Below are 27,645 nucleotides of genomic sequence, written 5' to 3'. Positions count from 1 at the left end.
TGTTCATGTAAAGGCTCTTATTTCTCTAGGATATATTCCAAGGAGTGAGATTGCTGGATCCTATGGTAGTTCTATTTCTAGCTTTTCAAGGAAGCACCAAATCAATTTCCGAAGTGGCTGTACCATTTTACATTCCTACCAGCAGTGTATAAGTATTCCAGTCTCTCCACAAACTCTCCAAGATTTATTATTTTGTGTTTTTTGGATTAATGCCAGCCTTGTTGGAGTGAGATGGAATCTCATTGTAGTTTTGATTTGCATTTATCTAATGGCTAATGATCATGAGCATTTCCTCATGTATCTGTTAGCTACCTGAATGTCTTCTTGAATGAAGTGTCTGTTCATATCTTTGGCCCATTTTTTAATTGGGTTATTTGTCTTTTTGCAGTTGAGTTTTTGCAGTATCATGTAGATTTTAGAGATCAGGCGCTGATCGGAAATGTCATAGCTAAAAACTTTTTCCCAGTCTGTAGGTAATCTTTTTACTCTTTTGTTGAAGTCTTTGGATGGGCATTGGTGTTTGATTTTTAGGAGCTCTGGGGAAAAAAAAAAAAAAATTTTCCCAGGTGTCTAGTTTTTCTTCTGCATTGTTAGTAATGTTTTGTATACTGTTTATGCCATGTATTAGGGCTCCTAACTTTGTTCCTATTTTTTATTCCATGATCTTTATTGTTTTAGATTTTATATTTAGGTCTTTGATCTATTTTGAGTTAGTTATTGTGCGTGGTGTGAGGTATGGGTCTTGTTTCATTTTTTTGCAGACGGATATCCAGTTATGCTGCCACCATTTGTTAAAAAGACTGTCTTTTTCCCATTTAACTAATTTTGGGCCTTTGTCAAATACCAATTGCCTATATGTGAATGGATTTATATCTGGATTCTCAATTCTGTTCCATTGGTCTATGTATCTGTTGTTGTACCAGTACCAGGCAGTTTTGACTATTGTGGCGGTATCATAGGTTCTAAAATCAGGTAGAGTGAGGCCTCCCATTTTGTTTTCTTTTTCAGTAATGCTTTATTTATCCAGGGGCTCTTTCCTTTCCATATGAATTTAGTAATTTGTTTCTTCATCTCATTAAAAAATGTCGTTGGAATTGCATTAAATCTGTAGATTGCTTTTGGCAGAGTAGACAGTTTTACAATGTTAAGTCTTCTAATCGATGAGCAAGGTATGTTTTTCCACTTATGTAGGTCTCTTTTGGTTTTTTGCAGATGTTTTTTGTAGTTTTCTTGGCATAAGTCTTTTTACATCTCTGGTAAGATTTATTCCCAAGTATTTTATCTCCTTGGGGGATACTGTAAATGGTATTGATTTGGTGATTTCCTTTTCAATGTTCTTTTTGTTGGTGTAGAGGAATCCAACTCATTTTTGTATATTTATCTTGTATCCTGATTCTCTGCTGAATTCTTCTATTAGTTTCAGTAGTTTTCTTGAGGATTCTTTAGGGTTTTTTGTGTATAAGATCATGTCATCTGCCAATAGAGATAATTTTACTGCTTCTTTGCCAATCTGGATGCCCTTTATTTCTTTATCTAGCCTATTGCTCTGGCTAGCACTTCCAGCACAATGTTGAATAAGGTGGTGATAAAGGGCATCCTTGTCTGGTTCCCCATCTCAAGGGGAATGCTTTCAGGTTCTTTCCTTTTAGGATGATATTGGCTATTGGTTTTATATAAATGCCCTTCATTATGTTGAGGTATTTTCCTTCTATTCCAATTTTGCTGAGAATTTTTATCATGAATGGGTGTTGAACTTTGTCAAATGCCTTTTCTGCATCAATTGATAAAATCATGTGATTCTTGTCTTTTGTTCTGTTTATGTGGTGGATTACATTAATTTTTTTTCTAATGTTGAACCATCCCTGCATACCTGGTATGAATTCCACTTGGTCATGGTGAGTTAATTTTTTGATATGTTGTGAATTCTGTTGGCTAGAATTTTGTTGAGGATTTTTGCATCTAAGTTCATGAGGGATATAATTCTGTAATTTTCTCTTTTTGTGGTGACTTTACTTGGTTTTGGTATCAGGGATATGGTGGCTTTATAGAATGAGTTTGGGAGTATTCTGTCCTTTTCTATGCTCTGAAATACCTTAGTAGTAGTGGTGGTAACTCTTCTGTGAAAGTTTGGTAGAACTCTGCATTAAAGTCATCTGGGCCACGGCTTTTTTTTGTTGGGAATTTTTAAATTACCTTTTGAATCTGTTCTTTTGTTATGTGTCTATTTAGTTGTTCTACTTCTGTATGTGTTAGTTTAGGTAGGTAGTGTGTTTCTAGAAATTCATCCATTTCTTCTAGGTTTTCAAATTTGTTAGAGTACAATTTTTCACAGTAATCTGATATGACTCATTTAATTTCAGTTGGGTCTGTTGTAATATTGCCCATCTCATTTCTTATTCCGGTTATTTGCTTCCTCTCTTGTTTTTCTTTTGTCGGTTTGGCCAATGGTTTATGAATTTTGTTAAGTTTTGCAAAGAACCAGATTTTGGTTTTGTTAATTCTTTCAATTTTTTTTTCTGTTTTCTATTTCATTTAGCTCTACTGTAATTTTTATTATTAGCTTTCTTCTGGTGCCTGAAGGCTTCTTTTGTTGCTCTCTTTCTATTCAGGTTGTAGGGATAATTCTTTGATTTTGGCCTTTTCTTCTTTTTTTATGGGTGCATTTATTATTATAAATTGACCTCTGAGCACTGCTTTCACTGTGTCCCAAAGGTTCTGATAGGAAGTGTTTTCATTCTCATTGGATTCTATGAATTTCTTTATTCCATCCTTAATGTTTTCTATAATCCAGTCTTTTTTGAGCAGGGTATTGCTCAGTTTAGAAGTGTTTGATTTCTTTTCCCTGCTTTTTCTGTTTCTGATTTCTACTTTTATGGCCTTATGGTCAGAGAAGATGCTTTGTAATATTTCAGTGTTTTGGATTCTGCTAAGGCTTGCTTTCTGACCTAATATGTGGTCTATTCTAGAGAATGTTCCATGTGCACTAGAAAAGAAAGTGTACTTGGCTGCTGTTGGGTGGAGTGTTCTGTATATGTGTATGAGGTCAGGCTGGGTGATTGTGGCATTTGGATCTTCCGTGTCTTTATTGAGCTTCTTTCTGGATGTCCTGCCCTTCACCGAAAGTGGCGTGTTGAAGCCTCCTACTATTTTTGTGGAGCTGTCTATCTCACTTTTCAATGCTGATAGAGTTTGTTTTATGTATCTTGCAGCCCTGTCATTGGGTGCATAAATATTTAATATGGTTATATTTTATCTTCTTGGTATATTGTTCATTTAATCATTATATAGTGTCTTCCTTATCCTTTCTGATGGATTTAACTTTAAAGAGTATTTTGTCAGAAGTAGACTTTTTGGATTGTTGTTTGCTTGATATATTTTTTTCTGTGCTTTGAGTTTTAGTTTGTTTCTCTACGTCTAAGGCATGTCTCTTGTAGGCAGCATATAGATAGATCATGTTTTTTAATCTATTCTGCCAATCTCTGTCTCTTTATTGATAAATTTACTCCATTTACAGTCTGCATAATTATAGATAGGTTTGAATTTAGTGCTATCATTTTGATGTCTTTTTGTGTCTTGTTGACAGATTCTATTTCCCGCTTAATTTTTTGTGTTGAGTAGCTTATCTTTATATATTGTCTTTTCCTCATATTCGTTGTTGTTGATTTTGTTTCTTCTGAGTCTCTATTTTTTTCTTGTATTTTATTTTGCAGTGTAGGATAGTTTGTCTCCTTTGTGGTCACCTTATTATTTACTCCTATTTTTCTAAATTTAAATGTAACTTTTATTTCTTTGTTTCGCCTTGTCTTCCTCTCCGTATGAAAGATCTATGACTACATTTCTTAGTCCCTCTTTATTCTTTTAATGTTGTCTTGTTTTAAATAGTAACATCGCTGTTTTCCTGTTTGGGGCTTTTTTTTTTAATCTTGATTTGTTTTTGTGATTTCCCTGTCTTGGTTGACATCTGATTGCTCTGCCCAGTGTTCTATTCTTGGGTTGATACCTGATATTATTTATTTTCTAACCAAAGAACTCCCTTTAGTATTTCTTATAGTTTTGGTTTGGTTCGTATGAATTCCCTAAGCTTCTGTTTATCTGGAAATGTCTTAATTTCACCTTTATATTTGAGAGACAGCTTTGCTGGATAAATGATTCCTGGTTGGCAATTTTTTTCCTTCAATTTTGTATATAAGCCATCCCATTGCCTCCTTGATTTGCATGGTTTCTGCCGAGTAAAAAAAAAAGTCCGAACTTATTCTTATTGGCTCTCCTTTATACGTGACTTTCCTTTTATCCCTAGCTTCTCTTAAAATTCTCTCTTCATCTTTGGTTTTGGCAAGTTTGATTATAATATGTCTTGATGACTTTCTTTTAAAATCTACCTTATGTGGAGTTCGATGAGCATCTTGGATAGATATCTTCTCATCTTTCATGATATCAGGGAAGTTTTCTGCCAACAGTTCTTCAGCAATTCTCTCTGTATTTTTTGTTATCTCTCCCTGTTCTGGTACTCTAAGCATTCGTAGGTTATTTCTCTTGATAGAGTCCCACATGATTCTTAAGGGTTCTTGATTTTTTTTTAATTGTTTTATTTGATTTTTCTTCAAATATATTGGTGCTAAGTGCCTTATCTTCAGGTTCACAAATTCTGCCTTCCTTTTGTTCAGTTCTGCTCCTCTGACTTTTTATAGAGCTGTCTGCTTCTGAAATTTTATTGTTAATCCTCTGAATTTCTGATTGCTGTCTGTCCATGGATTTTTCCAGCTCATTAAGTTTTTCATTATGTTCCTGAATAACCTTTTTAATTTCTTCAACTGCTTTATCTGTGTGTTCCTTGGTTTGTTCTGCATATTGCCTGATTCCCTTCATGATGTCTTGAAGGATTCTGTATATTAATCTTTTGTATCTTGCCTTCGGTAATTCCAGGAATGCACTTTCACCTAGAAGATACCTTGATTCTTTGTTTTGAGACCTAGTTGAGGCAATCATGGTCTCTTTCTTTATGTGACTTGTTATTGACTGTTGTCTATGAGCCATCAATAAGTTATTGTATTAGTTTATTTTATGTTTGCTTACTGTGTCATAGCTTCTTGCTTTGTTTTGTTTTGATATGCCCAAATGGGTTTCTTGAGTGAGCTAGCCTGATTATTTTCTCCTTTGGAGCTCTGACGTCCTTCCCCTAGATGACTAGAGCTGTTATCAGGTATATCAGTCTAGGAGTCCATTCACTTTTCTTGTATGAATTCAGCTCAGGTGTCCAGGTACCTGATCATCAAGCGTGTGGTACAGGCTCTGTCTTACAGTCTTAGAGGGGCAGGGGTGATTTGTGTAGGTGCTGGTATCTGGTTGCAGCAGCACATCATGGTCTGAACAAGGCAGGGGGCTGAGAATTATCCCCCACATGTCTATGAGGAAAGCGTGTCCCTGTTCCCTAGTGTGCACAGGTGGGTGGGTTCTGCAGATGGACCATGGGCACCCAGTGTTTTTGGTTGTAAGGACTGCGAGGTAGCAGTTATACTTGGACCCCTGTCGCGGGTGGCTGGGTGACCTGAGTGGAGCTACCTGTCCTTAGGCCCCTGATGTGGGTAGGTGAGGACTGTGTTTAATAGGCAAAATTATCTGGCAAAATTTTTTAATCTGGTTTTGAACTCTGACTTTTCTTTGAATCAGAAGTATATATCAAAATGAAAAGTATGGTTATAATTCTTTTTTTTTTTTTTTTTTTGAAGTTTAAATTTTTTGTCTCTTTAAGTAAGTGATTACTCCAAATCAGTGATTCTCAACAGGGCATGATTTTGTCCCCCAGGGGACAGTGGTAATGTCTGAAGACTTTTTTGGTTTTCACATTGATGGAGGGGAAGTTCTACTGGCATCTAGTAGGTAAAGACCAAGAATGCTGCTGAACATCCTATAACACACGGAACAGCCACCCACAACAAGGAATTTCCTGCCAAAATGCCACTAGCCCTGAGGTTGAAAACCCTTCTCTAAATAGAATTTATCCGTATGACGTAGTTGATATAATAGATTTATTATTTTGAATTGAGAATTGTGATATAAGACCCAGCATTTTTGTTCTAGTTTTGAAACTCATAGATCAAAGTAACAAGTGTAAGTAAATTTGGGAATTTTTCAATTTTTATTTGAACATGTTCAATCTGATGCTTTCAATATTGAGAATCATTCAGCATAATCAAATTGCAATGAAAAGTTCAAATTTGAGAGGTGTTAGACAGCTGTGTCATCCCTGTGTCACTCCTACAAGATTCCCCCTTTGATTCTCTCCTGTTCCAGACTCTCCTTGTTCCCAAGTGTCCCCACTGGTGCTGACGAAGGTGGTAGGTGTAGCAGAATGGCTCCTGTGCTGCCCTTTTCTCTCCTTTATTATCTCCTACCTTTCCTGTAAAACAGTGTTCTGAATGTGTTCAGTACTGTGAAATTAGTTATGTGCTTCAGTTAAATAGACCTTCCTTTCCTTTTTTTGAAGGTTGTAAAAACCAAGCATTTTCTTTTTAGTACTTAAGCTTTAACTATAATGTTTAACTTTAAAAAGGAAGTGAAAATGCAATTTATCTGAAAGACCCTCTATATGGAATGGCATTTGATTAGGTACAGTTGAACAGTGCTCCTATACACAGATCTTAAAGAGATTGCCTTCCATTTGAATTTAAATTTAATATGGATATTAATGTAAATCAGTGAGGAATCCCGTGCCTCTGCTCTTGTGCTGTTTTCCTTGATGAATCTTCTGTGCGCACATATGATAATAAATTATTTATAGGCTGTATATTTGAGTCTGATCTTTTATAAGAAGCAAGAGTCTGGGCTGCGTATTATTTTTAAGACATGGTTTTTAAAAATTTACATATATTCTCAGTTTTAAATTGATTCTCACCATATGTCCATTTCTTCTAGGCATTGGGACATCTCCACTTAATAGAATATATAGGAGAACAGACTGCTTTGCTAATAAAGGTACATTAAGTGGTATAATAGAATGTGCTCCAGACACTGCCCTTTTGATTTTGTTAAAAAAAAAAAAAAAAAAAAAGGGTGGCAAGAATAAGCCATATTATGTAATAAATTACTGCAGGAAACCTATTTTATCCTTTGTAGCCTAGAGCTGAAGGGAGGCATTTCCCAAAGAATATATAATTACAGTTTTCTGCTATTTTGCTGTTAGCCTTTAGTAAAAAATGCCTAAGAAGGAGAGCAACACAACCCCTAGTCTGAACAAATGAGTGCTGCAGAGTCCCCATTCCAGTCTATGTTGGGGTTCAGGTCAGGGTGAGAGTGTTTGTCACCACCAGGTGCTGGCGACGGAAGAGGCAGCTCTGCTTTCCACCTGACTGGACTAGGAGGCTGGAGCAAGCTCTTGGAATTGCCCTCCCGTCATTTACTCACAGAAACCCAGAGGGTCCTATAAGGAGTCGGGAAAGCCTTGGTGTGGCCCCTTTTGAACACCCCCTGGCCACTGAACCTGTGTCTCTTGTGTGTCAGAAGGTCCCTTCTAAATCTCACAGGTTAAATCAAAAGCTAAATGTATGTGATTTAACACTGCAGCTAATTGTGCACAGGTAACTTTTGGCTCTGAGCATTGCCGTTATCTGCCCTTCCAGATGGTCCCTGAGGACCAGCGCCTTGCAGCAGCTATTGTCCTGGTGGTCTGGGTCTCAGCTACAGCCTCTTCCTTGATTGACAACATCCCGTTCACTGCCACCATGGTGAGTCACATGCTTTAGATGTAGAGGGCTCCACTGCTAGCCAGCATGCAATCTGGAGCTTCCCTTCCTCTGAGGAAACAGGGAGTGATACCTTCTCTCTTTGCTGGAGTCACAACCTGAGAAGACAGATGAAGCAGATCCCAGGGAAGAGAATGGTGAGAGCCCAGACTCATAGTGAATGGGAGTGGTCCAAGGTGACTGGTTGTTTTGGGGTCAGCTGACAGAGAGCTGTTGCCCTCCATGGAAGGACTGTACTTTCTTTCTTTCTTCAATACAAATGAAAAGATACTCACTAAATGATTAGGAGTAAAAGTAGCATTTTCCAAACCACCTCGGGGGGTGGGGTGGTAGAAATTATCAATCCAAGAGAAGGCAGGAAATGATGGGAGTGGGGGAATCAGAAGAAAAAAATATCATAAATGGAAAACCAAAATAAAATTGTAGAAATAAATTCAAGGCCATCAGTAATCACAGTATATTTAAACATGTTAATGTGTTTGTTCTGGATTGGGTTGTGTCTCTAAAAATATCTGTATCAATTTGGCTATGCCATGTTTCCTAGTCCTGAGTCCTGGAAATTGACCCCGTTCTTTGGTTTTCCATTTATGATAGTATCTTTTGATATGTAATTCTCAGAGTTGTATCAGCATTTCAATCAATAGTTCCAATCAACAGAGCTAGTTTAAGAAGACAAGGAGTTTATCTCAGGATAGTGCTCCATTCTTGGAATGTCTAAGAGGCAACCAGGAACCCAAGGCCCCTCTGGGAGGCTGCCCCATGGAGCCCTCAGCATCTGCTGCTTTCCTGAGTGCCTTGGCTCACTCCCCCACTGAGTTTGGGAGCTTGGTCACCCTGCCCTGAGTGTTCCTTGTCACTCCCCTTCTCCAAACCAGCCTCTCCAGCTGGTATGAGCACATGCTTCTGCTGGTGGAAGCCTTCTATCAGCATCCCATACCCAGTACCCCTGGCCCACACAGCCAGGAACACCCCACGGCATGCTTACCAGTCCTGTCTGCCACGGCCTCCCTCCGGAATCCCTGGGCAGCCCCCAGAGCATCACCCTGAGACCACCGGGTAGAAGGTCCTCCTCACCTGAGTCTCTGATGTTTAGAGACCCTGTATTCCACCTCTGGGAATCTCCCCTCTGGACCATGTACATCATAGCAGCATTGTCACCTGTGACCAGTGCCCTGGTGCAGTCACATACCTCTGTCTCCTTCCCTATCCCTGTGAGGGATGCTCAGCCTTCTTGTGATTGTCTGGCCCTCCCGGGCATTCCCTGGGCCTTAGAGCAGGACTAGAGGTCTGGCAGTAAGGCCTGGGCACTCTCCTGTTTCAGACCATTCATTGAGAAGGAGTTTTTCTGTATTTTTCAGTGAATTATGATATTATGCTATTTAAATTTAAATGGATATATTTAAGACAGTGGTGGATCACTTTTGTTTGAGAATGGCGATACTACTATATGCTACCGATGGCATCCTTGGGAGAGACTTAAATAAGGACAACACATTTCACATACTAACTTCAAATGTAGGAGGGAGGTCATGTATTTTTTTGAAACTCTTTATGGGACATGTGAGCAACAACATTTGAACCCCATGTGTAGGCGTGGCCATGGAGGTGAAGGGGGCCCTCAGCTAGTCTTCAGTGTGAACTCACTGGATGCTGAACTGAGGCAAATCAGTCTTCACGGGATTAAGTGACAGCCCTTCTGGCCATACCAGACGGGACAAGCACTAGAAAGAGAGGCTGTTTTTAGGAACGGAATCTGTGAAGAGAGGGTCACGTCGGGGCACATAAGGGGTCACGGTGGGGGCAGACAGAGGGTCTGGGCTCTTCACTAAACTACAGGAGCATAAAGGGGAGGAGGGAGGAGTGCTAAGTGAGGTTCTGGCAGTAAGCTCTGAGCATACAGTGTTAGAAAGCATCAGCCACCTTTGGAAAGTCAGGGAAGGCTTCTTAGGGGCCCAGGCTGGCCAAGAGGCTGAAGGAAGGGAAATGCAAGGACCAAGAGCAGAAGCTACTTCAGTAGCAGCATTGAGGATGTCTTAGGCAAAGTTCCTTAGAGGAGCAAAACCAGTGAAGCTCGCACACACACACACACACACACAGACACGTACGCGTGTCTCTCTCTCTCTGTCTATATATATACCAAAAAACAAACCCATTGCCATCAAGTTGATTCCAACTGATAGTGACCCTATAGGACAGAATAGAGCTGTCCCATGGGGTATCCAAGGAGTGACTGGTGGATCCGAACTCCTGACCTTTTGTTTGGTTTATAGCCACCAGCGCTTCATATACACACATACATATACATACACACACACACACACACACACACATGCTGGCATGACAGACTAGAGAATAGAGAATGATGCTTCTGGTTATTGAATGTGAGGCCTGTTAGAGTATCTCAGTGCTAGGGGTCATAGAAAATAGGGCAGAGAGCAGTGTTGGGAAACAGTGTAGCATAGGTTTGCCATAGTGTGCTTTGGAATCAAAGAACTCTGCTCAAATTCTGGCCAGTCACTCACGAGATTTGTGTCTAGTGCCTCTCTGAATCTCGGAATCCTCATTGGTCAATGGAAGGAATAATAGACACATATCAAGAGTGTTTGGGTATTGGATAAGTGACTACATGCAAATATTTAGCACAGGACTTGGTGCATTTTGGGCTGTCATAGATTCTCTTATGTTATTAAGTTCCTGGGCACTCTGCTTAGCTTTTCCTGACATTGCTTCACTCAAGAGTCACAGTGGTGCCTGTACAATGGGGTTGCAGGTAAGGAAATGGGGGACCAGTTAATCATGGGCTGGAGTCAGAGGTCACACAGCTGGGTCAGACTCGAGTGTCTGTGGACCCCAGAGTTCATGTTGGTTTCCTTCCAAATTCTTGTGCTACTTTTTGACTGCTGAAAAATTGTCTTGAGTTTAGTGACTCACAATGTGGACAGTGCCTCTACATTTTCATGAGTTGTAATATCAGTCTTCTTTTCCTCCACAGATTCCTGTGCTTCTTAACTTGAGCCAAGACCCTGAGGTCAGCCTTCCTGTGCAGCCGCTCATGTATTCGCTAGCCCTTGGAGCCTGCCTAGGAGGTAAGGATGCTGACTGCATCTGTGGGAAAAGGCACAGAGGCACTGTTTTCAAGTCAGAAATTAAGAGTTCACTGATACGAGATTGAGGGTAAATTAAGGAAAGCCCTCATGGTTTCCCAAGTGGAGGCACACTGTCAGCTTTGATTGGAATAATTCTAGAGCTAACTCAGCTTCTCTGTCGGCCTGCCGTGTCCCACTCCTGGTGGAACTGCACGTGGCATCCTAAACCCGCACCATAGTCCAACTCAGTCCATACAGCCTGGTCACTGTCAACACTTCCATGTGGAATGTAGTTATGTTCTGAAACAGTCAGAAGCTATTCTCTATTACAGTCCTCTTTCTCCTCCTCTTTTTCCCTCCTTAATGGATGGGGTGAAATGGCGAATGGGTGAACTGAGAAACAGTGACTCTGAGCTAAGAGTAGGAAGAAAGATGAAGGATTTGTTGGGGTTTGATTGAAGAAATTGTAAAGTGCCTGGAGATACTGACCCCTGGGACCTAGTATGATGCCTTTGGGATGTACGTGTCTTTGGAGGGCCCTGTATGAGAATCTTCCTCACATTTGGAAGCCTGATCACTTTGGGGAGCAGAAGAGGACTGCAGAGAGTCTGAGATAAGACAGCAGTTTTCATTCTTTTTTTTAAATTTTAATTTTGTTATTGCTGTTGAGAATACATACAGGAAAACATACACCAATTCAGTAGTTTCTACGTGTATAATTCAGTGACATTGATTATATATATTTTTTATTGTGCTTTAGATGAAGGTTTACAGAGTAAATTAATTTCTCATTAAACATTTAATACACATTTTTTGTGACATTGGTTGCCAAATCTACAACATGTCAACACTCTTCTTGACCTTAGGTTCCCCATTGTCAGCTTTCCTGTCCCCTCCTGCCTTCTCGTCCTTGCCCTTGTGCTAGTGTGTCCATTTAGTCTAGTATTTTTTTTTTTTACATGGTTTAGCTCCATGTATTATTTGTTTTATGGCCTGTCTAATCTTTGGCTGAAGGGTGTACCTCAGAAGTGACCTCAGTACTGAGTTAAAAATGTGTCCGGGGGCCATACTCTCAGGGTTTCTCCAGTCTCTGTCAGACCGGTAAGTCTGGCCCTCTTTTGTGAGTTAGAATTTTGTTCTACATTTTTCTCCAACTCTGTCCAGGACCCTCTATTGTGATCCCTGTTGGAGCAGTTGGTGGTGGTAGCCGAGTACCATCTAATTGAGCTGGACTCGGCCTGGTGGAGACTATGGTAGTTGTGGTTCATTAGTCCTTTGGACTTACCTTTCCCTTGTGCTTTGGTTTTCTTCATTCTCCCTTGCTCCAGTTGGGGTGGGACCAGTGGAGTATCTGAGATGGCTACTCACAAGTTTTTAAGACCCCAGATACTACTCACCAAAGTAGGATGTAGAACATTTTCTTTATAAACTGTATTATGCCCATTGAGCTAGGTGTCTCCTGACACCATGGTCCCCAGCCCTCAGCCCAATAATTTGGACCCTCAGGGAGTTCAGATGTGTCTATGAAGCTTCTATGACTTTGGCTTGGTCAAGTTGTGCTGACTTCCCCAGTATTGTGTACCTTTTACTGATACATTCTTCAGGCTGTACAATCATTCACACCCTCCTTTTCTGAATTGTTCCTTTCCATTAACATAAATTCAGTGCCCCCTAAGGTTCCTATCTAATCTGAGTTGCTTATGTCAATTTGATCACAAACAGATAGTTCTTAAAGACAAAAATGGTTAAGACAGATATTTTTTACTAGTTAAGCTAAACTTCGGTTTTAAGAAGACTTTGGGGGATAGTTTTGGTTTAAGGTTTGAAGATTATCTCAGGATGGTGGTTTCAGGGGTTAATTCAGCTTCCATGGCTCCAGAAAGTCTGGAGTCCATGAGAATTTGAAATTTTGTACTATCTTTTCCCCTTTTTGGTCAAGATTTTGGAGTTTTAATTTTTTCATATAGGCATGCTTAAATAATCCAGCTTTTTTGTTCTGTAATTGATCTCTGGCTATTGAATCCATAACTTTCTTTTTGGTTTATTTCCTTGTCTGAAGAGGGTGATTTATGTCATCCAGCAAAGTTCATAATTTCTAGAGACTGCTAATTAGTATAGTGATTGAGACCTCACATTCTTACCAGAGTACAGCTTGTTAGAATTGTTCTATTAAAGAACCAGCCCCATGGGAAGCTGCAATTCTTCTCATAGTTTTATTTAACATCAGCAATAGAAAGAGTCCAAGGAGACCTGGGAAAGAGTCTTCGATGTGGGATTTTGCTCATTTAACCTTATTTAGTGTCTGCTCTTAACCTGACATTGGGCTAGACAATGAATCACCCTCCATCTCTTGAGTGGGGAAAACAGTCCCCTAAGCTAAGGTTATGACCAACATGAGTAGGTCTGTCCTTGTATGGTGGAATTAATTTTTAGGGAGCACTAGAGAGGGGGTGGGGGAAAGGTCAAGAAGGCTTTCCAAAGCAGGTAGTTTTGAGCTGGGCCTTGAAGTAGGAGAAACCACCTGTGCTCATTCTGATTCCCCCAGAACATGCAGAGAAAACATGGAGGGGCTCTCAAGGAAAGAAGTTAACATGGACTACTTATGTGGCTGTTGTGGTTGTTGTTATTAGGTGCTGTCGAATCAGTTCTGACTCATAGTGACCCCGCGTACAACAGAACGAAACACTGCCTGGTCCTGTGCCATCCTCACAATCGTTGTTATGCTTGAGCCCATTGTTGCAGCCACTGTGTCAATCCATCTCATTGAGGGTCTTCCTCTTTTTCACTGACCCATTACTCTAACAAGCCTGATGTCCTTCTCCAGGGACTGATCCCTCCTGATAACATGTCCAAAGTATGTGAGACAGTCTCGCCATCCTTACTTCTAAGGAATATTCTGGTTGTAGTTCTTCTAAGACAGGTTTGTTTGTTCTTTTGGCAGTCCAAGGTATATTCAGTATTCTTCACCGATGCCACAGTTCAAAGACATCAATTCTTTGGTCTTCCTTATTCATCGTCTAGCTTTTGCATGCATAAGCAATTGAAAATAACATGGCTTGGGTCAGGTGCACCTTAGTCTTCAAGGTGACATCTTTGCTTTTCAACACTTTAAAGAGGTCTTTTGCAGCAGATTTTCCCAAGGCAGTGCATCCTTTGATTTCTTGACTGCTGCTTCCATGGGTATTGATTGTAGATCCAGGTAAAATGAAATCCTTGGTAACTTCAATCTTTTCTCTGTTTATCACGATGTTGCTTATTGGCCCAGTTGCGAGGATTTTTGTGTGGCTAACAACCTAAAATGATGGGCAAACACTCGCTGACTGAGGCCACTTTGCAAGCAGGAAGACAGGTGTAATGAATGAAGGTTTTAAGTTTTGAAACTTTTTTAACCTAGTAGCTCTGGTTGTTGATCGTACTTGTTCTTGGTATATCAGATGCCCAGTCACTAACCCTACACTTATTCCATCGGTGATCTCTCTCTCATTGACTCAGGGTTTTTGAAGACCAGTTTAAATAGAAGTTTTCGGTCAGTTTTAGAAATGTAATTTGCTATATAAGATGGGTGAAATTCACTAGATATTTCAAAACAAGGAATTCTTTCTGCGTCTGACCCCCCCAATTTTTTTTTTTTTCCACTAAGAGCAAAGGGCAATTCAAAAAAGTCTGAAGAAAAAATTGCCTTAGCCTTTGTTTCCTAGAAAGCCAAGGCGTAGGCAAAACTTAGGCATGCTGAGGCTTTATCGGGAGGTGCAGAAAGAGGGTGGGAGGAAGTGAAGTGAGGCAGTGGAGGAGAGAAAGCAAACACACAGTACATCACCAAGCTAGTGATAGCGTCACAGGAAGAGAAAGCCAGTTTTCAGTGAAGTGGAGCATTTTCTAGATGGGCCCTATGGAACCATTGTGCCTTGGAATAGAAGGAGGGAAGGAGAGATTTATTAGTTCCATGCTGTTGTCAGTCAAAGCTTGCATCAGAATGCTTCTGAATCTAGTTAGGAAGTAAGCAATTGCAAGATCGCATTGCCTTCAACCCAACATAGAACAAACCACATTAGCTACAAAACCATAGTTTTTTTTTTTTTTTTTTTAAAAACCCTCAGAACACTGAAGATGCAAAGAAACCTAAATGAAATAAATTCTAGAAAGTGACCATACCTAGGAGTGGAATGGATGGACCATATGGTAGGTGACTGTCAAAATTTTTAAGAGATTGCCAAAGTGATTGTCCACTTTTTACATTCTCATCAGCAAAGTATGAGACTATCACTTTTTCCATATCCTTGCAAACACTTGGCATGATCACTCTTTTTTAATTTTAGCTATTCTAACTAATAGATGTGTAATAATATATCTTTCTGGTTTTAATTTGCATTTTCCTGGTGACTAATGGGAAACCCTGGTGGTGTAATGGTTAAGAGCTACAGCTGCTAACCAAAAGGTCGGCAGTTCAAATTCACCAGGCACTCCCTGGAAACCCTATGGGGCAGTTTTACTCTGTTCTATAGGGTCACTATGAGTTGGAATCGACTCGATGGCAACAGGTTTGGTTTTTTTGGGTTTTGGTGACTAATGATGTTGAGCATCTTTTCATTTGCTTATGTGTCATCCATACATCTTCCTGAGTGAAGTATGTTCAAAAATTTTGCCCATTTCTTTCTTTATTGAATTTTGAGAGTTTTTGCATACTCTGGTCAGATGTGCCTTGAAAATATATTATCTCACTCTGTGGTTTGTTTTTTTATTCTTCCAATAATGTATTTAAAGAGTAGAAGTATTTAATTTTGGAGAAGTCCAATTTATCTATTTTTTTTTTTTATGGACTGTGTATTCGGTGTCATGTCTAAGAAATCTTTGCCTAATTCAAGGTCACAAAGATTTTCTCCTGTGTTTTCTTTTAGAAAATTTATATTTTAGGTTTAATATTTAGGTCTATGCGTCATTTTGAGTGAATTTTTGTATATGGTAAGAGGTAGAGTGAGATTTGTTTTCCTTTGCATATGCATATCTAATTGTTTCAGCACCATATGTTGAGAGGCTATCCTTTTTCCACTGCATTGCCTTTGACTCCTTTGTCAAAGATCAGTTGCCCTTATGCGTATGAGTATTTCTGGACTCTTTTCTGTTCAATTGATCTATTTATATATGCTATTAATATGCTGTCTTAAATACTCTAGCTTTACAATACGTTTTGAAATTAGATAGTGTTAGCTTTATAACTTTTTTTTTTTAATAATTTGTTTTTGGCTTTTCTGTCTTTAAAATATTGAATCTTCTGATGTATGAACAAGGTATAGCTTTTGACTTATTTAAGTCTTCTTTAATTTCTCTAACCATGGAGACTGAGAATAATGACAGTTTTACTTCTTATTCTCCCATCTGGATATCTTTGATTTCTTCTGCTTGTCTTATTGGTCTGGCTGGGATATACAGTATGATATTGAATGACATCACAAAGTTCCTCTCCTTTGTCTCCTATCTCTCAGAGATCACTGTCCTTCTTTGCCTAAAGCCCAGTGCCTTGAATTCATTGTTTTATATACTTTGTCTATTTAGGTTTTGTTTGTTTGGTTGTTTTGGTTGTTTAGAAGGAACCGTTGGTTTATCTTGCCGGGAAACAGAAGCGTTCAGCATAACATTTTAAGGTTCATAAGTGTTGTTGCTTTTATCAGTAAAAAAAATTTTCTTATTAAGTAGTTTTTCATTCTACTATGAAATTTTTCATCACTTTTTGAAGTGTTTATTCACCCGTTGATGGATATTTGGGTTGTTTCTCATTATTTGGCTGTTATGGATAAAGCTGCTGTCAACAGCTGCTACCAGAATGTGGCTTTGTCGGTGTTATTGATTTTAACCATTTGAGTGAGTTGTTATGGTTTTAATTTGGATTTCTTTGATGACTAATGAGCCTTAGAATTTTTATGTGGTTATTGGTCATTTGTACATCTCACCTTGTGAAATATCTCTTTATATCATTTTCTATTTTCTGTTGGATTGCTTGTCTTCTTATTAATGAGTTATAAAATTCTTTATATATACTGGATACAAGTTCTTCATCAGGTATACGTTTTTGTGAATGTTTTCTTCCAGTCTTTGACTTGCCTTTTCATTTTCTTGGTTGTGGTTTTTAGTGAAAATGAGGTTTTAATGGTGAAGAAATCCAACTTTTTAACCTTATTTATGTTCATGCTTTTTATGTCCTATCTGTGAAATCTTTGTGCAGCCAGCCTCACAGGTGCAGAGTTTTCTGGTTATCTACAGTGGGAGGGTGCTGCTGGTGTCAGTGCCTCCATCATGGCTGGAAGCAGGATTTGCCTATTTACATTTTGAATGTGGATCCTACAAAATGTATAAATGGATAGAATGAAGATTCAAATATAATGCTAATTTTTTTGTTTTGTTTTGAACACCTGAGAGAATGGGGATTCCATTTACTCAAATGAGGAGAACTGAGTGGAATGTTAAACTTGAGGTGTCTGTTAGACACCCAAGAAGTGTGCTGAGTGTGTAGTTGGATGTCTATCTTGAGTTCAGGAGGGCCCACGCTAAGTTAGAGTATGTTTTATCTTCTCATTTTGAAATAATTTCAAGCTTACAGAAAATTTACAGCAATACAAGAACTCCTATGTAATATCCTTTACCAGATTTACAACCATTAACATTTTATCACATTTGTTTTTATTATTCACTCTCTCTGGGTTTTTGTCTTGTTTACAGTTTATTAGTTAAGTTGTATTTTAATACATATAAATTTTAATGACCCATATGAAAGTAAATTGTAGATATAATGCCTCGTTATTCTAAATTCTTTAGATTTACCTGGAGGGGGTTGTGGTATCAGGATTTATTTCTATTAGATGGGAGAAATGGCCATGTGATTACACACAAGTGAGAAAGAAGCAGTAGAGAGAAGAAAATGAATGTAGTGGAGAGAGACAGGAAGATTTTGGAGCAATGTCCCCAGATAGGTGAGAGGGGAATGGAGCCTGTGTGTACATGAGGGAGCCAGCCTTCTTCAGGAGCAAAGACGGTTCATTCATGCTAAGGAAAATAGGGTCACATGTATGGGAATAGGTCTGCCGGGGCAGAGGAGGTTATCCTTTATTATCAAATATTGTCTAGTTTCTCAGGAAAAGAAAAAGCTTAGTGTGAGCACAGGAGAGGAGAGAGGAGAAGGTGTAACATATTCAACTAGGTAACTGAGTGATAAAATAGACTGAGAATAGTAGTTTTGATTTCAGGACATGATTGAGAGCCCGTTTGAGGTTAATAATGTACATTTAAAAAGATGTCCATCAGCATGGCTGTGTAAAAGATGAGTTTCCAGATTGTACGGCTGTGTGTAGTGTCAGCCGCATAACTGTGTATATGACCAGTTGTCAGTTGTCTGAGTTGTGTATAAGACCAGATGCATAATCGTGTATAAGACTGGCACAGTTGTGTACAGGATTGGCTACCTGGTCAGCTACATGGATGCCAGCAAGGATGATATTTGGAGATTGGGAGGCAGGACATCGAGATTGCTAGAAGGATCACTATTCTTGATAATGACATAATTTAAGTTAGTGCCATGGGAATAAAACAGTACCTTCACATTACTTTTTACAAATCAACACTGTTTGTTTTTTTTTTTTTTGTCTTTTTAGTTATTTGGGTTATAAGCAACAGAAATGCAATTGAAACTGCCTTGATCAAGTATGCGAGAGTGTGTGTGTCTAAATCTGCCCACCTTTGATGAGGTGGCTGATAGGCTCGATGGTGCGCCACCCTCTGTCCTTGGCGTTTCCTCCTCCTGCCCAGCTCATCTTCGTTGGGCTCCATTCTCAGAAGGGCTGTTCCTCAGGCTGACAGTGCTGTGGTCTGCTCCAGATCTGCAGCTTACAGGTCACCAGCCCTGAGTAGCTCAGTGGAAGGAGAGTCTTGTCCTCACCAGGGTGCGCCCAGATGTCAGATTGAGCTAAATGACTGAGCCTGGATCAGTGTCCCTCTTCCAACACTGATCACTATGGGTTAGAGAGATGGACGATGTGACTGGCTTCACCAAGAAAATCTATCCTTCTTTTAATCAATCAGTGTGTGTATTGGGACAGATGGGTCTCTAATACTGTGAGGCCAGTCTTGGATCATTTTCTTCACCCAGACTACTCAGACGGTTGTTTGTGTCTGTATGTCCCCACATGGATCATATGCAAGTCAAGAGAGGTATTCCATGTCCAGACAAATGCCCTTTCATGAAAAATGCCAAACAAAGTGCTCTAACCTGGTTGTTTTCATCTGTGCAGCCATTATTTCCTCCCTCCCCACCCAAAACAGGGTTTCCTGGTATGTGTCCTAGTCCTGAAGTAGTATTGAAGAAGGCGATTTTCATCTGAGATATCCTCTGCTGCCCCTAAGGACACATTCTCTCCCACTGTCATGGATCCTCTAAAATATAAAATATACTACTGTCTTAACTGGCAGGGATTTGCATGTAGAACAGCTGCAGTTCTACCTATAAATGTTTTTTACAAGCAGTGAATTCACTTTCTTGCTGCTAGTAGGATTTCTCCCCGATATTTGCAAATCAATCACTTTGACTTGCCTGTAAAGAATAATCAAGTCAGGATCCTGTGAGATGGTCCAGATATATAGCAGAACACAAGAGAACAGAAGCCTGCCACCAAGACAAACTGGGTCTTGATTTTGATTTCAGGCAATGGAACCCTGATTGGAGCATCAGCAAATGTAGTTTGTGCAGGAATTGCTGAGCAGCATGGATACGGATTCTCCTTCATGGAATTTTTCAGGTACTTTTAAACTCATTTTCAATTTGTTTAACATATAGCACCTAAGCTTACATTAATTAAAACAACAATAACAATGATGCATACTGTCAAGCACTGGAATAAGCATGTTTTTAGCAATCAGAGAGACTGGCATAGGTGAGGTTAAGCTCAGACAAAACACATTATAGATTTATTATTGAGACTAGTTTCATAATACGGGGGGAATTTAGACATTCTTGGGGCTGAATGATTCATAGTAAGTGAAAGAGTCAGGAGATGGTTGTGGCTTGCCAGGCATATGATGTTCATGCGGCCGCTCTTGTGGAAATTCCCATGGGGATTTGTGGCTGGCTGTACGAGATGAGGTGCACATGAGAACTGTCATCTGTGGAGTGTACAGCAGAAATCCCACACTCACAAAGACTCAGGCATGCTCCGTGTGTAGCCAAGACTGTCACACTGAGGAGGCATTCCCTGTGTGGGCACAATGTGGGGAGGATGGCTGTCCATAGGCACATAGCCAGGGCACACAGCTGCTGGCACACGGCAACCTGCTACAAGGGAGCTTGGACCGCTGTGGGTCCCGATTTCCTCCACACCTATTTTCACATGGCCCAACTGCATGTTTGTTTCCCATCCCTCTCCAAGCTCATGTCTGCACACAGCCACTGTGCAGGCACCACTGTGCAGCATGCTCAGAGCCCCCCTTCTCATTACAGTCAGGAGTATGACCTTTCTCTGAATGCAAGGCTGTGCTGTTTTTAGGTGTCCTCGAGTTGATTTTTGACTCATAGTAGCCTCATGTGACAGAGAACTGCCTCATAGGTTTTTCTAGGCTGTAATCTTTATGGGAGCAGATCACTAGGTCTTTCCTCCCCTGGAGCTGCTGGGTGGGTGCCAGCTTTTCGGTTAGCAGCCGAGTGCTTAACCATTGCATGGCTAGGGCAAGGCTGTGCAATCAATGGTAAATTGCTTGACAGGAATGAATGGAATTACATTCCAAGACTGCTGCTTGAACTCACACCATAGCATTTCCTACATCAACCAGCATGGTGGATAAGCAGGCGGGGGAGGGGGGTAGAATGGACATTGGTGGTCCCATAAAATGGTGCTGCCAACATGAACTTACTACATTGAATTTCAGGTTGACTGTAATCATTAAGGCTATGTGTCAACTTGGCTGGGACCATGATTCTTAGTAGTTAGGCGGTTATGATGTAGTTTGGCAGTTGTAAACTGATGTAATCACTTCCATGATGAGATTTGATATAATGTGATCACCTCCATGATGGAATCTGCTGTGAGTAGCCAATCAATTAAAAGGGAGTTTCCTTGGAGGTATGGCCTGTATCCAATATGGGTGAACTTTCTGGCAAGGCTTTTGGGCTTTTGCTCACTTGGATTCCTGCAGCTGGCTCCTGTTTGTCTGACTTCCTGTTCTTGGGACTTGAGTTATCATCTAAACTGGGGTCTTACCTGCCAATCTTGGGATTCATTGCTCTGCGAAGCCTGTGAGCCAGACCCCTGCTTTCTGACCTGCCAGTCTTGGGTTCACCAACCCCCGTGGCTATGTGAATCAGGAGAAGCCTCCAGCCTGACCTACCAACTTGGGATGCGTTCCAGCCTCTACAACTGCGTGAGCCATTTCCTTGATATAAATGTCTTCATATATTTATACACTTTACTGGTTTTGGTTCTCTAGAGAACCCAGCCTAAGACATTGACCAAAGCTTTTGTTGAAGTTCTTTGGGTGTAAACTCACAGGTGGAATGTATGTACAACAGTGGCATTGCATCTGTGGCTGTGTGGCAGGGGGAAGTGCAGCCTGTGGGGCAGCAGCCCTGGTTCTGAGCCCTAGGCCTGTGTGGTAACTGCTTGTTTGGGCTGGCTGTGGAAGCAGCCCCTGGGCAGTCACACTCAGGTAAGGGCCACCAACACAGGTCTCTGCGGATACTGGAACATTTATTATACTGGTCATTTCCATTGTTCGTGAGCAACTAATCATATCTGGTAGTTTTGTTGAGGTGTTAATATGAATTTACTCACGAAAGACTTGGGAGGCCCTTGGTTGCAGCGCTTAGCAGGACTCTGGACATGTGGCTGACCCTGCTGCTTAGAGACAAGATCCAGAATTTAATTCTGGCCCAAGTTCCTCCTGTCTAGACTCCCATCTGCCTTGGTCGAGTAGGAAAGGACTAATCCCATCACTTAAACAAGAACTGCCTCAGTCAGAACTCTATTCATCACAGCCAGCAGAGCAGTGGCATCAGGATGATCTACCAGTGTCTTGTCTTTGCTCATCGCCCATGAGGGTTGGACCCCTGGAACACAGCCAAGGTTAATAACAATAACCAGGACCTCTGTCCAGTTGGAGGGATTGATGTCCAGGGCACTTGGGACATGTAAGGTGCCCTGGGATTTGTTCAGTAGGTAATATGTGCATATACTGAACTTTAGAAGTAGGCCTTGCATTTGTGTATGATAGGGACAACTTGTGTGCAGTCACAGTGGTGAAGGGCTAGGGTGGTGGTCAAAAAATTGAAGGCCTCAAAAAGCTGAGAGAAAGACTGCTAGTTGTCTCCTCCAAAAGCTCATTTGCCCATAACCCTATGAATTGTATACATTTTCTTGGATGAAAAAAGAATCTCTCCATAGTCAGATGTATTTCAGAACCGTACCTTCATTCTACGCTGGGTTTTTTCCTCTTCTTTCAGCTTGGACAATCTTTTGTGTCAGGAGACCTGGTGGTGCAGCGGTTAAGAGCTCAGCTGCCAACCAAAAGGTTGGCAGTTCGAATCCACCAGCTGCTCCTTGGAAACCCTATAGGGCAGTTCTACTCTGTCCTAAAGGGTCTCTATGAGTCGGAATCAACTCGATGGCTACAGGGTTGGTTTTTAAAAATTTTTTTAGGAACTCAGAGAGGTTTTCCCAGGGAATCTAATGGTTGTAGGGCCCTCATTTGCATGAAATTCTTAGTTTGCAATTGCAAATGTATAAGATTTACTTTTATCTACCTTATTTAAAATTTTCTTTCTATAAAAGGTGGCTTCCTGTGACAAAGAAAGAAAAATATTAGGTGCCTGCTCTATTTTTTTAAATTTCTATTTATCTGATAATGTAAAATTTTCATATTTTAATGGAAAATTGAATAAAATATAGAATACAAGTAACCCATAATTTTGCTACCCAGAAATAACCATTGGTAAGAATTTAGTATGTTTTCTTACTTCCCCCCTTATAAAAAATAAATAATTTTTAACAAATATTTGAATCATGTTGTGTCCTACCTTTTTTTTTTTTTAAATTAATTCATTTATTGTGCTTTAAGTGAAAGTTTGCAAATCACGTACACACCTTGCTATGGACTCCTAGGTGTTCTCCCCCTAATGTGGCAGCACATTTCTCCTCTCCACCCTGTATTCCCCGTGTTCCCCTCTGCCTTCTCATCTTCCCTCCAGACAGGAGTTGCCCCATAGTTTCATGTGTCTACTTGAGCCAAGAAGCTCACTCCTCACCAGTATCATTTTCTATCTTATAGTGCAGTCCAATCCCTGTCTGAAGAGTTGGCTTCAGGAATGATTCCAGCCTTGGGCTAACAAAGGGTCTGGGGACCATGACCTCTGGGGTCCCTCTAGTCTCAGTCAGACCATTAAGTCTGGTCTTTCTACGAGAATTTGAGACCTGCATCCCACTGTTCTTCTGCTTCATCAGGGATTCTCTGTTGTGTTGCCTGTCAGGGCAGTGATGGGTGGTAGCCGGGCACCATCTAGTTCTTCCAATCTAAGGCTGATGGAGTCTCTGGTTTATGTGGCCCTTTCTGTCTCTTGGGTTCATCTTTACCTTATGTTTTTGGTGTTCTTCATTGTCCTTTGCTCCAGGTGATTTGGGACCAATTGATGCATCTTAGGTGGCCACTCTCTAGCGTTTAAGACCCCAGACGCCTCTCACCAAAGTGGGATGCAGAATGTTTTCGTAATATATTTTATTATGCCAATTGTGTGCCCTGCCTTTTGTTCTTCATATTATATTGTGAACATTTAATGAGGCTATTATCTTTCAAAATATACCATATTCTACAATATGTGGATATATCACTTTATTTTACCTTTGTTGGGCATTTAGATTAATTCTTGCTCTTTGTTATTATAACCAATGTTGCAATGATTATCTTCATCAATATTTCATCTCTAATAATTGTTTCATCTCTAGTAACTGAAGATAAATTTCCTGACATACAATCGCTGGCTAAATGAATGGTTTTTAAAGTATCCAGATACATACTGACAAGCTAGCATTCAGAAAAGTTCCTCTATCATTCACTTCATTGACACTGACCGATACTTACTGCTGCCATTTTCAATACTCAGGGCTCTTCTGGGTAGACTAACGGTGGATTCACATTTTATTTTAATTAATTCTATTGAAATTAAACTCTTTTTATGTAAGTATTGAATACTGGCATTTCTTATTCTGTGAACTTTCTATTCATATCCTTTGCCTATGTGTTTCTATTGAGAGATTTCATTTTTTTTTCTCTTTGGGGAAGCTCTGTATCCAAAGGAATCATTTCTGACTTACATGTTGTGACTGTTCCTTAGTTTAGTTTTGTATTTTAAATTTTATAAATGACTTTTAGGTATTCTACAGTTGAAATTATGAATCTTACTCAATATGACCTTTGTTTTTATGTTTAGGAATGTGTTTTCTATTCCCCAAATAAACTTCACTTCTATTTTTATCTAGACTTCTGGTTCCCTTATTATTATTAAACTTTTTCTTCTGAGATAATTGTATATGCACATGCAGTTGTAAGAAATAATACAGAAAAAGCCTGTGTACTTTCATCCAGATTCCCCCAATGGTGATATCTTGCAAAACTACAGTATAATATAACAACCAGGTTATTGACATTGATACAGTCAAGATACAGAAGAGTTCCGTCACCACAAGTATTCCTTCATGTTGCCTTGTATAGCCACGCTAACCACCTCCATTACCTCCCCCTATCCCTGACCCTTGGCAGCCACTAATTTGTTTTCCATTTCTAAAATTTTGTCATCTCAACATTGTTATATACAACAATGTTGTGTTATATGTCACATCGTACAATATGTGGCCTTTTGAGGTTGGCTTTTTTCACTGAGCATATTTGCCTAAAGAATCATCCCTGTTGTTTCACGTATCATCAGTTCATTTCTTTTTATTGCCGTGTAGCACTCCATTGTATGGATACACCACAGTTTTCTTAGCCACTCGCCCACTGAAGGATACCTGGGTTGTTTTGGGCTATTATAAATAAAGTGGCTATCTGGATTATGGACATTTATGGATAGATTTTTATGTAAACACAAGTTTCCATTTCTCTGAGGTAAATGCCCAGGAGTGAGATTACTTGTTTGTATGGTAAGTATATTTAGTTGTTAAAAAAATTGCAAAATTATTTTCCAGAGTGACTGTACCATTTTACATTCCCACCAGCACAGTGTGAGAGGTGCAGTTTCTCTGCATCTTCTCTAGCATTTAGCATTGTCACACTTTATTTTAGCCATTCTGATAGATTGGTACTGATACGTCATTGTGATTTTAATTTTAACTTCCTTAATGACTAATGACATTGGGTATCTTTCCATTTTCTTTTGTAATTACTTTTTATTGTGCTTTAAGTGAAAGTTTACAAATCAGGTCAGTCTCTCATATAAAAATTGACATACACATTGCCATACACTCCTAATTGCTCTCCCTCCAATGAGATAGCACAGTTCTTCCCTCTACTCTCCCTTCCCGTGTCCATTCAGGTAGCTTCAGCCCCCCCACCCCCTCATCCTCCCTCCAGGCAGGAGATGCCAACACAGTCTCATGTGTCTACTTGATCCAAGAAGCTCTTTCTTCACCAACATCATTTTCCAACCCTTATTCCAGTCCAACCCTCTCTGAAGAGTTGGCTTTGGGAATGGTTCCTGTGTTGGGCTAACAGGAGGTCTGGGGACCATAGCCCCTGGGGTCCCTCCAGTCCCAGTCTGACCATTAAGTCTGGTCTTTTTATGAGAATTTGCGATCTGCATCCCACTGCTCTCCTGCTGCCTCAGGGTTCCTCTGCTGAGTTCCCTGTCAGGGCAGTCATCAGTTGTAGCCGGGCACCATCTAGTTCTTCTGGTTTCAGGCTGATGTAATCTCTGATTTATGTGGTCCTTTCTGTCACTTAGGCTCATAATTACCTTGTGTCTTTGGTGTTCTTCATTCTTCCTTGCTCCAGGTGGGTTGAGACCAATTGATGCATCTTAGATGGCTGCTTGCTAGTGTTTAAACCCCAGACGCCACTCTCCAAAGTGGGATGCAGAATGTTTTCTTAATAGATTTTATTATGCCAGTTGACTTAGATGTCCCCTGAAACCATGGTCCTCAAACCCCCGCCCCTGCTACACTTGGCTTTGAAGTGTTCAGTTTATTCAGGAAACTTCTTTGCTTTTGGTTGAGTCCAATTATGTTGACCTCTCCTGTATTGTGTATTGTCTTTCCTTCACCTAAAATAAAACTTATCTACTGTCTAATTAGTGAATACTCCTCTCCCTCCTCCCTCCCCCCTATCACAACCTTCAAGGAATATTATCTCCTCTCTTTAAACTGTTTCTTCAGTTCTTATAATAGTGATCTTATACAATATTTGTCCTTTTGCAGTTGAGTAATTTCACTCAGCATAATGTCTTCCATATTTCTCCATGTTATGAAATGTTTCATGGATTCATCATTGTTCTTTATCGATGCATAGTATTCTGTTGTGTGAATATACCATAGTTTATGCATTCATCTGTTGATGGGCACCTTGGTTGCTTCTAACTTTTTGCTATTGTAAACTGTGCTGCAGTGAACATGGGTGTGCATATATCCGTTTGTGTAAAGGCTATTATTTCTCTAGGATATATTCCAAGGAGTGGGATTGCTGGATCATATGGTGGTTCTATTTTTAGTTTTTTTACAGAAGCGCCAAATTGATTTCCAAAGTGGTTGTACTATTTTACATTCCCACCAGCAATGCATAAGCATTCCAGTCTCTCCATGACCTCTGGAACATTTATTAAGTGTTTTTTGAATTAATGCCAGCCTTGGAGTGAGATGGAATCACATTGTAGTTTTCATTTTCATTTCTCTAATGGCTAATGATCATGAGCATTTCCTCATGTACCTGTTAGCGGCCTGAATGTGTTCTTTACTGAAGTGCCTTTTCATATCCTTTGCCCATTTTTAATTGGGTTTTTGTCTTTTTGTAGTTGAGTTTTAGCAGAATCACGTAGATTTTAGAGATCAGGTGCTGATTGGATCAGGAGTCATACTTAAAGACTCTTTTCCAGTCTGTAGGTAGTCTTTTTTACTCTTTTAGTGAAGTCTTTGGATGAGCATAGGTGTTTGATTTTTAGGAGCTCCCAGTTTTCTGGTTTCTCCTCAGCGTTTTTAGTAATATTTTGTATACCTTTTATGCCATGTATTAGGGCTCCTAACATTGTTCCTATTTTTTCTTCCATGATCTTTATCATTTCAGACTTTTATGTTTAGGTTTTTGATCCATTTTGAATTAGTTTTTGTGCATGGTGTGAGGTATGGGTCTTGTTCATTTTTTTGCAGATGGACATCCAGTTATGCCAGCACCATTTGTTAAAAAGACTGTCTTTCCCACAATTAACTGACTTTGGGTCTTTGTCAAATTATCAACTGCTCATATGTGGATGGATTTATGTCTGGATTCTCAGTTCTGTTCCACTGGTCTATGTATCTGTTGTTGTACCAGTACCAGGCTGTTTTAACTACTGTGGCAGTATAATACCCAGTGCCTTTGAGTCGATTCCTATAGGTTCTAAAATTAGGTAGAGTGAGGCCTCCCACTTTTGTTCTTCTTTTTCAGTAATGCTTTACTTATCCGGGGCCTCTTTCCCTTCCATATGAAGTTGGTGATTTGTTTCGCCGTATCATTAAAAAATGTCGTTGGAATTTGGATCAGAACTGCATTGTATCTATAGATGGCTTTTGGTAGAATAGACATTTTTACAATGGTAAGTCTTCTAATCAATG

The 27,645-nt window shown here is 39.9% G+C and overlaps 1 protein-coding gene across 1 annotated transcript in view; it reads left to right on the top strand.

The window, feature by feature from the left end:
• OCA2 (OCA2 melanosomal transmembrane protein) overlaps positions 1-27,645 on the top strand; it is a 454,916-nt gene that overhangs the window by 235,055 nt on the left and 192,216 nt on the right. The window contains exons 21-24 of the mRNA XM_049905844.1: positions 6,913-6,972; positions 7,617-7,721; positions 10,732-10,825; positions 19,512-19,605. Of these exons, the coding sequence (XP_049761801.1) occupies positions 6,913-6,972; positions 7,617-7,721; positions 10,732-10,825; positions 19,512-19,605 (353 nt within the window). The remainder of the gene's footprint in view (positions 1-6,912; positions 6,973-7,616; positions 7,722-10,731; positions 10,826-19,511; positions 19,606-27,645) is intronic.

Source organism: Elephas maximus, chromosome 13 (genome assembly GCF_024166365.1).
Source record: "Elephas maximus indicus isolate mEleMax1 chromosome 13, mEleMax1 primary haplotype, whole genome shotgun sequence".
Classification (NCBI taxonomy): domain Eukaryota; kingdom Metazoa; phylum Chordata; class Mammalia; order Proboscidea; family Elephantidae; genus Elephas; species Elephas maximus.
Note: the sequence above shows the minus strand (reverse complement) of the source record. Positions and strands in the feature narration are given on the sequence as shown.